Source organism: Panulirus ornatus, chromosome 56 (genome assembly GCF_036320965.1).
Source record: "Panulirus ornatus isolate Po-2019 chromosome 56, ASM3632096v1, whole genome shotgun sequence".
NCBI lineage: Eukaryota > Metazoa > Arthropoda > Malacostraca > Decapoda > Palinuridae > Panulirus > Panulirus ornatus.
The window spans coordinates 13,962,898-13,979,726 of NC_092279.1; the positions used below are offsets into that span (position 1 = coordinate 13,962,898).

A 16,829-nucleotide genomic window follows, 5' to 3' on the forward strand; every position below is an offset into this window, starting at 1 on the left:
AGATGCATGCATTGGGCAGATTGAATCGAATCAATGTGGTAGGCAATGTGTAGTCAGTGGGTTGAACCGTGACAGATTAATTTGTGAAAGTAAACCATGGAATGGTTTACAGATCTTGGATGTGAATGAAAGGTTCTGATTTCAGTGCATTTCTCATGATAGCTACAAAATGGATGCATGCAAATGAGGTTACTGTTCCTTTGTTCTTGACGCTATCTTGCTAAGGTGGGAAAACTAAATGGGAATTAAATATGAAATGTTTTGTACTCCTATTATCTAAACAGACCAAAATGCTGTAAATACAAATAATCATATGAATAACTAAAAGGGGAGGGAGTGGGTGGCTGGAAATCCTCCCCTCTCGTTTTTTTTTAATTTTCCAAAAGAGGGAACAGAGAAGGGGGCCAGGTGAGGATTTTCCCTCTAAGGCCCAGTCCTCTGTTCTTAACGCTACCTCGCAAATGCGGGAAATGGCGAATAGTATGAAAAAAAAAAAAAAAAAAAAATTAATCATCATTCCCATCAGACAAAGCTTAAAATTGTAAAACATAAAGGCAACATAAAGAAAATAATCAGATAGTAAAACTGATTTCAGAGTATAAATATTACACTCTTTAAGAAGCAAAGGTAATGCAATGCATGCAATGCAAGTATGAGTTTTCAGATATCAGAATATCACAACAAAATATAACAAAATAAATTTCATACTTATGTTTCAAATTGAAGAATAACTACCTGCTGATGGGCAAGTTGCTTTTGAAGCTGTAAGACCTTACGATGGGCATGGGCAATTAATAAGTTAAGTTCATCTGTTGTCAACTTGTCACTAGTCTCACCCAATTTCACTTCTGGTAAAAGTGACTTAAGTTCCGCTTCAAACTCCTTCTGACCAGATTCAACAAGATCACGATAATCATCTAACAGGAATAAAGAGAAATTACATCAACCAATAACCTCACACGTTATTTTTTTCTTAAGTGTTTGTTGTCAATAGATCTGCTGCTGATTTTTCAAAGGGCATGATTTAAGTACAGAGCCTCTCAAAATAATCATATACTTCCTCAAACAATGACCATGTTAAAGCGAAGCATAAACTTCATATTTACACAAATGTATATTATTCTCACTAATTTCTAACTGCTATTATCTTCATTATAAGTATATGGCACAAAACCTTCAACATTCACAAGGTATTAAACCAAAGTCCTTATCCAATAAATCTTAGAGTATTTTCATAAATGTTTCATTAAACATCCTCTAATACATATTTTCACTTTCAGTTCAAAACACTAATATATACTGTTACACAATGGGGATTTGTACTAGGTGCTTCTACAAGGTGTCTTGTTTAAAATTTCCATGACCATTCACTACTGTTATGCACCCATTTGAGCTTTGGTGCTCTTACTGAAAGTGTATACTTAAACATGAAAGGTGAACATGTACATGCATTCACACAATGTTAATGCAAACAATGTGTATTGTTAGAGCATCTGAAAGTTATTACATTACAAGCAAGATGTCACCTTCTGTAAAAGTGTCACCATTAGTGGACAGAAAAAAATAAAGTCTTGTCTAAGAATGTTTCATTCCAAAGAAATCCATAATTTCCATGCTTCTGAATTGAGTGCAACATTTAAGCTCTCAATCTGCAGAAGCCCCATGAAAGGGGTCCTGGAGCAGTATGATAATAAAAATGATAATACTAATAATCACAGTAATAATAGTAAAAGTGATAATGATGAAGATAATCAAGTCAACACTTTCATCACATCTCTTGCACTCCATGCTATTGAACTATGAAAGGAAGTTGGGAATATCAGAACTTGTGTAAAACATGTTCTGTCAAACTGCAAAAGATGCCATTTCTGGTAAAAGAGGGAAAAACCCTAGGAAGATAACTTTCAGTCTACCGGCCATTATGATGGAAGCACTCTAGGGAAAGAAAGAAAAAGTTTGGAACACAAGCAATTCTAATTTAAATACTCTCAACACTACAAATCACAAAATTATCAAGTAAATAAACTATTTATAAGAGAAATACTCCTAACTCCTGTAAAGAAATAATCTTGATACTTACTCACAACTTTACCATCTCTTTCTGAATTTGACACAATGGCTATGATGTTTTCTAAAGCATACTGGAGTTCTCCCAAAGTCTCTTCTGCAGTAATAAGGCTCTTGTTCTCCTTTGTCAAACTTGAAGAAAGACCACTTGCAATCTGCTCACGGAATTTTTCAACGCCCTGTCTGATAAGAGAGAAGAGCAAAAACTATTCTAAGGTGGATTGTCCTGAGAGAGAGAGAGAGAGAGAGAGAGAGAGAGAGAGAGAGAGAGAGAGAGAGAGAGAGAGAGAGAGAGAGCCTACTTCTGCATACCTGCTAGATTTTGCCAAAATGGCTGGGCTAGCATGAAGGGCTCACAAAACTTTCCATGGTTTACCCCAGACGCTTCACATGCCCTGGTTCAATCCATTGACAGCACATCGACCCTGGTATACCATATTGTTCCAATTCATTCTATTCCTTGCACGCCTTTCACCCTCCTGCATGTTCAGGCCCCGATCGCTCAAAACCTTTTTTCACTCCATCCTTCCACCTCCAATTTGGTCTCCCACCTCTCCTCACTCCTGTAACCTCTGATACACATATCCTCTTTGTCAATCTTTCCTCACTCATTCTCTCCATGTGACCAAACCATTTCAATACACCCTCTTGTGCACTCTTAACCACACTCTTTTTATCACCACACATCTCTCTTACCCTTTCATTAATTACTTGATCAAACCACCTCACACCACACATTGTCCTCAAACATCTCATTTCCAAAACATCCACCCTCATCTGCACAACCATTGCTATGTATATGTATGTATACTTTGAAATGTATAGGTATGAATATGTGTGTGTGAGGGCATTTATGCACATATGTGTGTCTGTGAGTGGGTTGGGCCATTCTTTCGTCTGTTTCCTTGCACTACCTTGCTAACATGGGAGACAGCATCAAAGTATAATAAAAATATCAGCCAGAAACATACTGTCCTTTCTTTCAATTCCCCGGGGACTATCTATCTATTCAAAATAATTGGACAATCATCAAAAAAAGTCCCTCGTCATCTCTTGTTTCATGACACTTTGCTATAGCAATACCTCTCAAATGACATACATGATCATCCATGAAAAACAAGACTACCAACCCAGCTGCAGAAATCTTTTCCTGGGCTATCTTGATTAATTCTGCTCGCTTCTTCGACAACTCAGCAACACCACCATACAGATCTTCCTTATCTTGCCCTGCACTTATAGCCTGATATGCCTTTTCAGCATGCTGTTTAATGGCTGTGGCAGCATTCTCTGCAGCTGAAAGTGCAGCACTGATGTCCTTCTGTGCTTGAGCTTCCAAATCTTCCAAAGCATGACTCAAAACAGCATTCTCTACATCTTGTGCAATTTCACCTGCAGCCAATCTCTCCTCAAGATCAGAAACCACTGTAATATGTTAGAATTCCTTAAATCATTGGTCAATAACAAGATAATAAAATCTAATATTTCATAATGAGAATTTCCACTTATGTTAACAAATCTCTAAAACACTGCAGTAAAAATATGCCTATGTATATCTATAAATTTGCTTGTATCCAAAACTATCTCAATTTGCTTGTATCCAAAACTATCTCATTCTTCCCCTACCATATTTCTTTCTTTTCCTAAAAAATCTTTTGACATAGTCTGTTCAATCCTAAATCCTTATTACTCCCTACTCATAGTGTCAACTGTCACTAACTAATCTTTAACATGAAATCCATTTTAACTGACATCACTTTTGTAATGACTCCAAATAAAGTTTTTATATATTCATGTATCAATTACTTGTACCATCATGCTGAGGGAAAGTGAAAAAATAATATTAGGAGAAGGGCTCTAGAATGATGCACGGGAAAACAAAAATAAGTTATGAGATGTGGGTCATTGTATGTGCTGAAGCACCTAGTGAACAGAGGAGTGAGGAAGAAGGGAGAGTGTTTTGAAAGGCACTTTGTGAGTGCATCAGCAATTTTGATGCAATTGGTCAAGTATTAGTGATGGGCAGCGAAGGCCATTTTCTTATAATTCATCAGGCCAAATTCCTACAAAAGGGTATTTCTTATTGCATAAATGAATAATTTCTTGTTTACTTGATAATCATAAGGGCTTCTCTTAAACCTATATGAAGCATACACAATAGATAAAATTAAATTGGGTAGAAAATGAGGCAAATTCTACTAGAAACAATTCAGAACTTGAATTTTCACTACCTGCTTTTTCTGGAGCTGGAGCTTGGTCACTCACAGATGATGATGGCTGACCCTCTGTGGTGATGACTGCTGAGTCTGGAGTTAACAAAAAGAATATATGCATTGGCAGCAAGTTTAAGTCTTTCACTAACCTTATCATTGGAAAATGGAAATCCAATTGCCATTCCTTCCTCAACACAATGAACTACAAAACTCACAGCAACCAACTCTGGCATCTGCTAAAGAAAATCCACACCACTTGTACCAGACCAGCCCCTGCACATGAAGCACTTCTCATCCAATCCAAAGACATCCTTTCTCTCAATGAACACATAAATATATTCAAGAAAAACTACTCAAAACTCAGCCTCTAACCAACCAAACTTCTAAACAATAAAATCATGAAAACCTAAACAAAATCTATCCTGAAACAATTCACCCATCCTTCACCACTACTAATACAAGCAATGCAATTAAAACCTTAAAAACTAACCTGCAACAGACTCTGATAGCATATCAGAATTTCACAGAAAAACACTCTTTCCCAATTGCAATCCAAGCACTTTCATCTTCAACCACTCCTGGCTAAATGACCAATCCCAAACAACTGTAAACCGGCCCTAAAACAGTTCAAACTACCAACTTACCCTTCTCTCACTGCCCTCTATTACTTTTGTCTTCATTTTCCAAACTTTTTGAAAAACTGATGCACAAAAGAATCCAGGAAAATGTTCCAATCTCATAAATACAAATGGCTTTAAACCAAATTGCTCCACTACTACTCTACACACAGACCTCATCCAACATAGCCTAGATGACTTTAACCAACCATAAGCCCATTTCCAGACAGTATTAGTGGCAAAAAACATCAACAAAACATTTGACACTGTTCCTCGATATATTCGCACACAAAAGATACACAAGACCACCCTGTGTAACAATGACAAAAAGCAGACAGCCAACTTCATTGCTGAATGCTAAGCCAAAGTCACTCATATGCTTCACCTCTAAAATCCTTAAATTCTAAAATGGAGTTTTCCAAGAAACGGTTTCTCCCAACCCTTTTCAATTTCTTCTTACATGATCTTACATGAGGATTGGCGGAATGCGTGCATAGTGCCATTGTACAAAGGCAAAGGGGATAAGAGTGAGTGCTCAAATTACAGAGGTATAAGTTTGTTGAGTATTCCTGGTAAATTATATGGGAGGGTATTGATTGAGAGGGTGAAGGCATGTACAGAGCATCAGATTGGGGAAGAGCAGTGCGGTTTCAGAAGTGGTAGAGGATGTGTGGATCAGGTGTTTGCTTTGAAGAATGTATGTGAGAAATACTTAGAAAAGCAAATGGATTTGTATGTAGCATTTATGGATCTGGAGAAGGCATATGATAGAGTTGATAGAGATGCTCTGTGGAAGGTATTAAGAATATATGGTGTGGGAGGCAAGTTGTTAGAAGCAGTGAAAAGTTTTTATCGAGGATGTAAGGCATGTGTACGTGTAGGAAGAGAGGAAAGTGATTGGTTCTCAGTGAATGTAGGTTTGCGGCAGGGGTGTGTGATGTCTCCATGGTTGTTTAATTTGTTTATGGATGGGGTTGTAAAGGAGGTGAATGCAAGAGTCCTGGAAAGAGGGGCAAGTATGAAGTCTGTTGGGGATGAGAGAGCTTGGGAAGTGAGTCAATTGTTGTTCGCTGATGATACAGCGCTGGTGGCTGATTCATGTGAGAAACTGCAGAAGCTGGTGACTGAGTTTGGTAAAGTGTGTGGAAGAAGAAAGTTGAGAGTAAATGTGAATAAGAGCAAGGTTATTAGGTACAGTAGGGGTGAGGGTCAAGTCAATTGGGAGGTGAGTTTGAATGGAGAAAAACTGGAGGAAGTGAAGTGTTTTAGATATCTGGGAGTGGATCTGTCAGCGGATGGAACCATGGAAGCGGAAGTGGATCATAGGGTGGGGGAGGGGGCGAAAATTTTGGGAGCCTTGAAAAATGTGTGGAAGTCGAGAACATTATCTCGGAAAGCAAAAATGGGTATGTTTGAGGGAATAGTGGTTCCAACAATGCTGTATGGTTGCGAGGCGTGGGCTATGGATAGAGATGTGCGCAGGAGGATGGATGTGCTGGAAATGAGATGTTTGAGGACAATGTGTGGTGTGAGGTGGTTTGATCGAGTAAGTAACGTAAGGGTAAGAGAGATGTGTGGAAATAAAAAGAGCGTGGTCGAGAGAGCAGAAGAGGGTGTTTTGAAATGGTTTGGGCACATGGAGAGAATGAGTGAGGAGAGATTGACCAAGAGGATATATGTGTCGGAGGTGGAGGGAACGAGGAGAAGAGGGAGACCAAATTGGAGGTGGAAAGATGGAGTGAAAAAGATTTTGTGTGATCGGGGCCTGAACATGCAGGAGGGTGAAAGGAGGGCAAGAAATAGAGTGAATTGGAGTCATGTGGTATACAGGGGTTGACGTGCTGTCAGTGGATTGAAGCAAGGCATGTGAAGCGTCTGGGGTAAACCATGGAAAGCTGTGTAGGTATGTATATTTGCGTGTCTGGACGTGTGTATGTACATGTGTATGGGGGGGGGGGGTTGGGCCATTTCTTTCGTCTGTTTCCTTGCGCTACCTCGCAAACGCGGGAGACAGCGACAAAGTATAAAAAAAAAAAAAAAAAAAAAAAATGATCTTCCACCACCTACAAACCAGTGTCAAAGTTCTTTCATATGCAGATGACCTCACAATCACATTACAGCATCCTCATACTACATCGAGTAAAAACACACAAGTAACACATCACACAAATCATACAGTGGTTCACCGACAGCAGAATGTCCACATCTCCACATTAGTCTTGCACTGAAAGCATCAGTGAGAATGGAGAAAGGGTGAGGTTATTTCAAGATGGATTTTCAGTTGCTTTTTCATACTTTATTATATATGGGTTTGATTGGTTTGTGACCGAATTCTGATAGTGTTGCATGAGTATGTCTACATGATCTTACGAGAAAGGATGTCACTGGCTCGGATGAAAAGTGCTTCATGCATAAGGACTGAACTGGTAAGAGAGGTTACTTTTTCTCAGAGTTAAATTCTTTACTCTACAAGGAAAATTTGACTGGTGACAAACCTATGATATCATTTCCCTCCCCTAAATTATCTATCCTTAGATTTACATAAAAACAGCTTCAATATGAGCATAACTAAAAGAAATCTACAGATATGGTGAAAAGTCTCATCCCTAACCTTAAAGTGAATGATCATAACGAGAAGAAATCTAAAAATTTGCTGAAAAGTCTCCTCCCTATATCAAACATTGTTTTGAACTGAACATATGCATATTCTTTTACAGATTAGTTCCCTTAAACACTATTACTACACACAACATGGAAGGATACTCTCTCACTTTTGGTAATCACACCGGATTTTCTAACTTCAACCAGAGGAGGTAATGTTGTAACACTGATATAGATAAACCTATGGATAAAGGGCGATACAATAAGAGGACAGGAACTCTCCAAACACCTGCCTACCTAGAGTCTCAGGGGCTGGAGCTTCGACACTTTCAGGTGGTGACAGCTGACCTTCTGTGGTAATTATTGTTAGGTCCGAGTCTGCAAGAGAGAGGAAAAAATATATCAATATATATCTTTCTTCTTTCAAACTATTCGCCATTTCCCGCGTTAGCAAGGTAGCGTCAAGAACAGAGGACTGGGCCTCTGAGGGAATATCCTCACCTGGCCCCCTTCTCTGTTCCTTCTTTAGGAAATTTGGAAAATATATATATATATATATATATATATATATACATACACATGTATATACATACGTCCACACACGCAAATATACATACCTACACAGCTTTCCATGGTTTACCCCAGACGCTTCACATGCCTTGATTCAATCCACTGACAGCACGTCAACCCCGGTATACCACATCGCTCCAATTCACTCTATTCCTTGCCCTCCTTTCACCCTCCTGCATGTTCAGGCCCCGATCACACAAAATCTTTTTCACTCCATCTTTCCACCTCCAATTTGGTCTCCCTCTTCTCCTCGTTCCCTCCACCTCCGACACATATATCCTCTTGGTCAATCTTTCCTCACTCATTCTCTCCATGTGCCCAAACCATTTCAAAACACCCTCTTCTGCTCTCTCAACCACGCTCTTTTTATTTCCACACATCTCTCTTACCCATACGTTACTTACTCGATCAAACTACCTCACACCACACACTGTCCTCAAACATCTCATTTCCAGCACATCCATCCTCCTGCGCACAACTCTATCCATAGCCCACGCCTCGCAACCATACAACATTGTTGGAACCACTATTCCTTCAAACATACCCATTTTTGCTTTCCGAGATAATGTTCTCGACTTCCACACATTCTTCAAGGCTCCTAGAATTTTCGCCCCCTCCCCCACCCTATGATCCACTTCCGCTTCCATGGTTCCATCCGCTGCCAGATCCACTCCCAGATATCTAAAACACTTCACTTCCTCCAGTTTTTCTCCATTCAAACTCACCTCCCAACTGACTTGACCCTCAACCCTACTGTACCTAATAACCTTGCTCTTATTCACATTTACTCTTAACTTTCTTCTTTCACACACTTTACCAAACTCAGTCACCAGCTTCTGCAGTTTCTCACATGAATCAGCCACCAGTGCTGTATCATCAGCGAACAACAACTGACTCACTTCCCAAGCTCTCTCATCCCCAACAGACTTCATACTTGACCCTCTTTCCAAAACTCTTGCATTCACCTCCCTCACAACCCCATCCATAAACAAATTAAACAACCATGGAGACATCACACACCCCTGCCGCAAACCTACATTCACTGAGAACCAATCACTTTCCTCTCTTCCTACACGTACACATGCCTTACATCCTCGATAAAAACTTTTCACTGCTTCTAACAACTTGCCTCCCACACCATATATTCTTAATACCTTCCACAGAGCATCTCTATCAACTCTATCATATGCCTTCTCCAGATCCATAAATGCTACATACAAATCCATTTGCTTTTCTAAGTATTTCTCACATACATTCTTCAAAGCAAACACCTGATCCACACATCCTCTACCACTTCTGAAACCACACTGCTCTTCCCCAATCTGATGCTCTGTACATGCCTTCACCCTCTCAATCAATATCCTCCCATATAATTTACCAGGAATACTCAACAAACTTATACCTCTGTAATCTGAGCACTCACTCTTATCCCCTTTGCCTTTGTACAATGGCACTATGCACGCATTCCGCCAATCCTCAGGCACCTCACCATGAGTCATACATACATTAAATAACCTTACCAACCAGTCAACAATACAGTCACCCCCTTTTTTAATAAATTCCACTGCAATACCATCCAAACCTGCTGCCTTGCTGGCTTTCATCTTCCGCAAAGCTTTTACTACCTCTTCTCTGTTTACCAAATCATTTTCCCTAACCCTCTCACTTTGCACACCACCTCGACCAAAACACCCTATATCTGCCACTCTATCATCAAACACATTCAACAAACCTTCAAAATACTCACTCCATCTCCTTCTCACATCACCACTACTTGTTATCACCTCCCCATTTGCGCCCTTCACTGAAGTTCCCATTTGCTCCCTTGTCTTACGCACTTTTCAACGTATACATACATATACATACACAGACATATACATATATACACATGTACACATTTACACATGCTGCTCCCATTCATACCCGCCACCACCCTGCCACACATGAAATGGCACCCCCCTCCCCCTGTGAGGTAACACTAGGAAAAGACCAAAGGCCACATTCGTTCACACTCAGTCTCTAGCTGTCATGTGTAATGCAGTGAAACCACAGCTCCCTTTCCACATCCAGGCCCCACAAAACTTTCCATGGCTTACCCCAGATGCTTCACATGCCCTGGTTCAATCCACTGACAGAACGTCGACCCCAGTATACCACATCATTTCAATTCACTCCATTCCTTGCACACCTTTCACCCTCCTATATGTTCAGGCACCAATTGCTCAAAATCATTTTCACTCCATCCTTCCACCTTGGGCCCAATTTGGTCTCCCACTTGGTCCTGCCCTTTCCTCATCCACCATACTACTTACATTCCATATCTTGCCACACCAATCTTTACCAACCCATCAGCAGAGTGATTCTCAAAAACTGTTTCATATCCTTTATTATTACTAAATATCCTCTAACATGAAATGTTATCAAAAGAGTCAATATAAATGAGCTATATGAGAAAGATTTGACAAGATATCTTAAAACTAACTCTCATTAATGCATACTATTACATATTATTACTAAATATCTTCTAACATGAAATGTTATCAAAAGTCAATATAAATGAGCTATATGAGAAAGATTTGACAAGATATCTTAAAACTAACTCTCATTAATGCATAGTATATGTATGACTGAGGCTATTTACATTATGATTGTAGATGTACTCACCAGTCTTGATTGCATCAATCTCAGCTGCCTTAGCTGCTGCCTCCTCTTCCTCCAGTTTCTTTTTCTTCTTTTCCCGTTCCAGTTTCCTCCTCATAAGCCCAATTTCTGTTTTGGGAGGTTTTGGAGGTGTTGGCTCTTTAACTGGCCCTAAGACAATATCTAATAGGTATTTAGAGCCAGGAATGGTGTTTTCTACATCCTGCAAAATATCATCAAAGAAATCTCAGAATATTGAATATAGAGTAATGAGTTTATAATCCCTGGGGATAGGGGAGAAAGAATACTTCCCACATATTCCCTGTGTGTCGTAGAAGGCGACTAAAAGGGAAGGAAGCAGGGTGCTGGAAATCCTCCCCTCTCGTTTTTTTTTTCCCCCCCCAAAAAAGAAGGAACAGAGAAGGGGGCCAGGTGAGGATATTCCCTCAAAGGCCCAGTCCTCTGTTCTTAACGCTACTTCGCCATCGCGGGAAATGGGGAATAGTATGAAAGAAAGAAAAGAAAGTTTATAATATAATACTGACTACCAATCATACCTCCTATCTCCTCCCTTACCTCACCATCCCATCCATAAACATACTAAACAGCCATGGTGACATCACACATCCTTGTTGCAGAACCACCTTTCCCTAAAAATAGTTACCCTCCTCTCTTTCTACTTGCATTAATGCCTTATCTTTATGAAAAATTCCTCATTATCAAATTACTTTCTTCCCAAACCAAATATTCACACTATCTTCCTCAACACATCTTTATGAACCATATCATATGCATTCTCCAGATCAATGTCACAAACAAACTCTCTTTAGGTATTTCTCACAAACATTCTTCAAAGCAAAACCTGATCCACACATCCTCTATCACTTCTGAAGCTACACCATTCCTCCTCCTCTGTGCAGGTTACCACCCTCTCAATCATCACTCTCCCATAGACTTTCCTAGGAACTTAGCAAATATATACCTTCTTAATTCGAACATTCATTCTTATCCTCTTTGCCTTTATACAATGGCAGTATGGAGGCATTCTGCCAATCCTACAGAGTCTCACCATGAGTCATACACATACAGATGTTCCCTGACTTACAATATTTAGACTTTACGATGGTGCGACAGCAATACACATTCAGTAGAAACCATACTTCAAATTCAGAATCGATCTTTTCCCAGGCTAGCAATATAAGATACAATACTCTCTCATGATGCTGCAGCTAAGCTATGATGTTCAGTAGGTTAGATGTACCATATCAAATGTATTTTCAACTTACAATGGGTTTATCAGAATGTAATCCTATTGTAAGTTAAGGAGGATCTGTATTAAAAATCCTAACTAATAAATCAACAGTCCCTTTTCTTGAGAAATTCAGCCACAATCCTATCCATTCCTGCCACCTTGCCACACTTTATCTAAATAATAATAATAATAGTAATAATAATAATAATGTGAGTTTGAATGGAGAAAAACTGGAGGAAGTGAAGTGTTTTAGATATCTGGGAGTGGATCTGTCAGCGGATGGAACCATGGAAGCGGAAGTGGATCATAGGGTGGGGGAGGGGGCGAAAATTTTGGGAGCCTTGAAAAATGTGTGGAAGTCGAGAACACTATCTCGGAAAGCAAAAATGGGTATGTTTGAGGGAATAGTGGTTCCAACAATGTTGTATGGTTGCGAGGCGTGGGCTGTGGATAGAGATGTGCGCAGGAGGATGGATGTGCTGGAAATGAGATGTTTGAGGACAATGTGTGGTGTGAGGTGGTTTGATCGAGTAAGTAACGTAAGGGTAAGAGAGATGTGTGGAAATAAAAAGAGCGTGGTTGAGAGAGCAGAAGAGGGTGTTTTGAAATGGTTTGGGCACATGGAGAGAATGAGTGAGGAGAGATTGACCAAGAGGATATATGTGTCGGAGGTGGAGGGAACGAGGAGAAGAGGGAGACCAAATTGGAGGTGGAAAGATGGAGTGAAAAAGATTTTGTGTGATCGGGGCCTGAACATGCAGGAGGGTGAAAGGAGGGCAAGAAATAGAGTGAATTGGAGTCATGTGGTATACAGGGGTTGACGTGCTGTCAGTGGATTGAAGCAAGGCATGTGAAGCGTCTGGGGTAAACCATGGAAAGCTGTGTAGGTATGTGTATTTGCGTGTGTGGACGTGTGTATGTACATGTGTATGGGGGGGGGGGGTTGGGCCATTTCTTTCGTCTGTTTCCTTGCGCTACCTCGCAAACGCGGGAGACAGCGACAAAGTATAAAAAAAAAAAAAAAAAAAAAAAAAAAAAAAAAAAAAAAAAAAATAATAATAATAATAATAATAATAATAATAATAATAATAATAATAACAATAATGACAACTATAATAATATTAATAATAATAATAACAATAATAATTTTTTTCATCCATATTCGCCATTTCCCGCATTAGCAAGGTAGCATCAAGAACAGACGATTGAGCCCCAGAGAGAAAAATCCTCGACCATAATCATTTGGACAAGTAAAACAGGAGGGGAGGATTTCCAGCCCCCCATTCCCACCCCTTTGTGTCGTCTTCAACGACAAGCAGGGAATACATGGGAAGTATTCTTTCTACTCTACCCTCAGAGATGATGATAATAATAATAATAATAATAATATACATGTTTATGTGGGTTGGTTGGGCCATTCTTTCGTCTGTTTCCTCGCACTACCTCGCTAACGCGGGAGATGGCGATTAAGTATAATAAAAAATAAATAATAATAATAATAATAATGATAATAATAATAATAATGGTATCTACAGTAATTATTCTTCCTTGCTTGTTTGATGTTTCCTGCATTTGTGAGGTAGCATCAGAAACATATCCCTGAACCTCAGATGAAATATCCTCACTTGGCTCCTTCCTCATCTTTTGGAAAGAAACAATACAGGAAGGGAGGGTTTTCAGCCTCAGCTTCTGCTTGTCTTGGTCATCAACAGCATGCTGGAGATACATGTACAGTAGTATTTCTCCAATATCCCCAAGAATGAGTATTGATAATACAGTTTTTTCTTTTTTTTTCACACATATTTGCCATTTACCAAATTAAAAGGTATCGTTAAGAACAGAGGACTGAGCCTTAGAGGGAATATCCTCTAAGGATGTACTATCAATAAACAAACAGTCCTATCAGGAATTTCTCACTCCACAGGAGTCCATCATTACCCTGCCCATGATTCTAGTGCAGGCTTGATGCTGCAGGAGCCCTATAAAAGGGGTCCTGATGTTATATAAAAAATTAATAAAGTAAAAATATCTTATTCAAAAAAAGTAAATAATCTCACCTTCCTGTTGTTACTGCTCCAAGCAGAGTAGCCAACTACACCTCCCACAAGAGTTGTTGTCCCTGCTGCTGCTAATAAGGCTTTGTTGGGACCACCTCCACTGGAATAGGATGACTGCAACCGTCGGGCAGCACTCACTCGCCCAACCTAATTTTATAGGACACTAATCAGAGATTCAACTGAAGAAGAGCCAAATGTACAATATGCTAGTGAAATACAATGCAAAAAAAATGTATGTCTGAAGGATGAAAAACCATTTTTCTATCTTGGGCAGAGCACAAGGATGACTAATGAGTTCTCCCAGAATGCCTACATTGAGCGGAACACAAGGATAACCAATTAGTTCTCCTAGAATGCCGCAATACAAATGCCCCCACCTGTTTCTATCAGTCACTCATTAAATCTCTTTGTCCTTTAAAACAACAACAAGAACAGATTAGAACCGAGGTCCTATTCCGTCCGTGCAGAAACCCTCAGGCAAAACCAAAAGAAAACTTGCTCTGAGCAATCTGAGTGGTACACATACGGGAAAGTGGGTATGCATGCCTAATTAGAGTAAAAATTAAGCCTGTAATTCGAGGGCCCTCATGGGAAAGACATAGTGTACCAGTAACTGTGGTGTGAGAGAGAGAGAGAGAGAGAGAGAGAGACTGAATGTGTTGTATGAATGGTCATGAAGGTCAGGTACTCGAACTGGGTGTTTGATGATCTGTTCTAGATCATCAGGTAAAGAATAGGCCTCTGCACCACTGGGATTATCCTGGGTAGAACTTACCAATCCTTGTGGCATACATTGAAATTCCCTGCAAAGATGATTTCACCACATGGATGTGAACATACCAAAGCTGCACAGCAGGAAGTCAAATAGTTAGAGTTGTATAAGGTTTGAGGAATTGGGAGGGGGAGGGCTGGGGAATATTTGAATCATAAAATTATAGAGGGTACAGAAATTCTCAGTCATATGGCATCAAATTTAGGTGACTTAGGACCCATTCAGTGAAGAAAGGGTGTTTTTGTTTTACAAAAGGTGCAAATGCCACCCTTGGAGTGGGAACAAAAGCAGAGATTAAAGTTCGAGTGGAAGCAGCCATGGGCATTTGGATTTCAAGGAGATCATGGAAAAAAGTAGAGATAGTATTCTACAGAAACAGAAGGGTTGATCTGAGACTGAATGTTTCATGAATGAAAAGAAAAGTAGCCTGGTCTTGGAGATACAGAGAAGAATGGAGAAAATCCTAGTCACTGGATGTCAGTCAAAGGAACCCTAAGAACCAACCAGCCCACCTCAAGTAGTGGCATTGTTCCAATTCAGCAAATTAGAGGACAGTAAATTGTGTATGATCTATTCATTACCTTTCAATACTTGTGAAACTAATAGGTCAAAATGAGTAACAAAGTGCCAGCCAACCATAAGTTAAAAATCAAAATTACTGGGAATATAACAAACCACTAATAATGTCTTGAGCATACATAAAGTGTTATAAAACAATTCATAAATAGTAAATTCTGAGAAATTCAGTCCTATGTCTTAATGTAAGTAATTTACAGTAAGGAATTTACTACAGGCATGATGATGTAAGGCATAAAATAATTCCAATCAAAGAAAAGGTATCATTAACACGATAAATATGAAAGACATAAAAGCCCAAAATTAATCAATACCCTCACTGCAGATATCAAGAATATGACAGACTGACTGAAGGAAAATTTCAAACTTGCTGAAGAGGACACACAGGCCTGTGGGGAGTAACATTAACCAGCTTGACTGATTTAATATGAATCATAATTAAAGCCACTACATTCAACATTAAGTATATCAAAAGTAAGGTAACAAATGATTCTGAATCCTATAGTTTTTCTCCATCTGATATAAATTAGACAAAAAAGTTTTCTCAATGTCTTTAAAAGAATATAACACAAACAAGCACCAGTGGCATTTCTCAATGCAGAGGAAAGGGGATTATCAACATCTAATATTAAATTAATCCTCAAAAAATGTATCGTTGGGGTTCAGAAAAATAGAAAAGTAATACAGTTCAGATACTCTAGAAGCTTTCCACATTAAAACCTTTCAATTAGCCAACATTAAGATTAGACAGGTAATCTGAGTGATGTACTAAAGTTCTAAATATTTCAAGCACTGATCTGAGAAATACAAGCTTCCAATGATTACATAAGTAAACAAAAATCTTGTTGCTATGCAACACCAACTCTCTCTAGCTTGAATATCACTACAGGGCTCTCGGTCTCCTAATTCAAAATGAAACTCAAAACCAAATTTCTCCCATACTAAAGTACTGGAAGTCTACGTAAGAATATATGGTCGCAACATTTTTGTCGGAGTGGCTGAAATGATGGGTTAATTTCCCCATAGCATGATACGCAACTTTCACGATAGTCAGCCAAAATACATGTACTTCCGTATCTATTTTTTGGGTAGATTACTTTTATTATTGAGCTTAACCATATTCAACACAATGACATAAAAACTTAGTTGGGAGTTGTTATTCCAGTCAGCTGATGACTCGTCAACCACTAAACAACTCATGATGCCAAAGCCCCTATCATTCACGTTTACAAAACGTATTGCTAATATTCTGGAATCTACAAGCATGAATCATTATGAAACTAACCTTTGATGTCACATGGGGGCTGAGTCTGGAAGATATTCGAAACATTTTCTAGACTCAGCCGGTATCGTTTGACCTTAGGCAGACGATCCCACTTCCAACCAGACGTGACATCACTTCCCTGTTTATAGTGGATCTCTTACTAATAAAACTTACATCAAATATATCTTAATAGCTCCAATATA

The 16,829-nt window shown here is 39.2% G+C and overlaps 1 protein-coding gene across 1 annotated transcript in view; it reads right to left on the reverse strand.

The window, feature by feature from the left end:
• Positions 1–16,765, reverse strand: part of Mitofilin (inner membrane mitochondrial protein mitofilin) — a 33,644-nt gene extending 16,879 nt beyond the window's left edge. Inside the window, exons 1-8 of the mRNA XM_071693872.1 lie at positions 16,648–16,765; positions 14,015–14,161; positions 10,730–10,928; positions 7,793–7,873; positions 4,296–4,370; positions 3,198–3,489; positions 2,081–2,250; positions 736–917 (exon numbers count right to left, since the gene is read on the reverse strand). Of these exons, the coding sequence (XP_071549973.1) occupies positions 736–917; positions 2,081–2,250; positions 3,198–3,489; positions 4,296–4,370; positions 7,793–7,873; positions 10,730–10,928; positions 14,015–14,161; positions 16,648–16,692 (1,191 nt within the window). The 5' untranslated portion in view covers positions 16,693–16,765. The remainder of the gene's footprint in view (positions 1–735; positions 918–2,080; positions 2,251–3,197; positions 3,490–4,295; positions 4,371–7,792; positions 7,874–10,729; positions 10,929–14,014; positions 14,162–16,647) is intronic.
• Between the last annotated feature and the right edge of the window lie 64 nt (positions 16,766–16,829).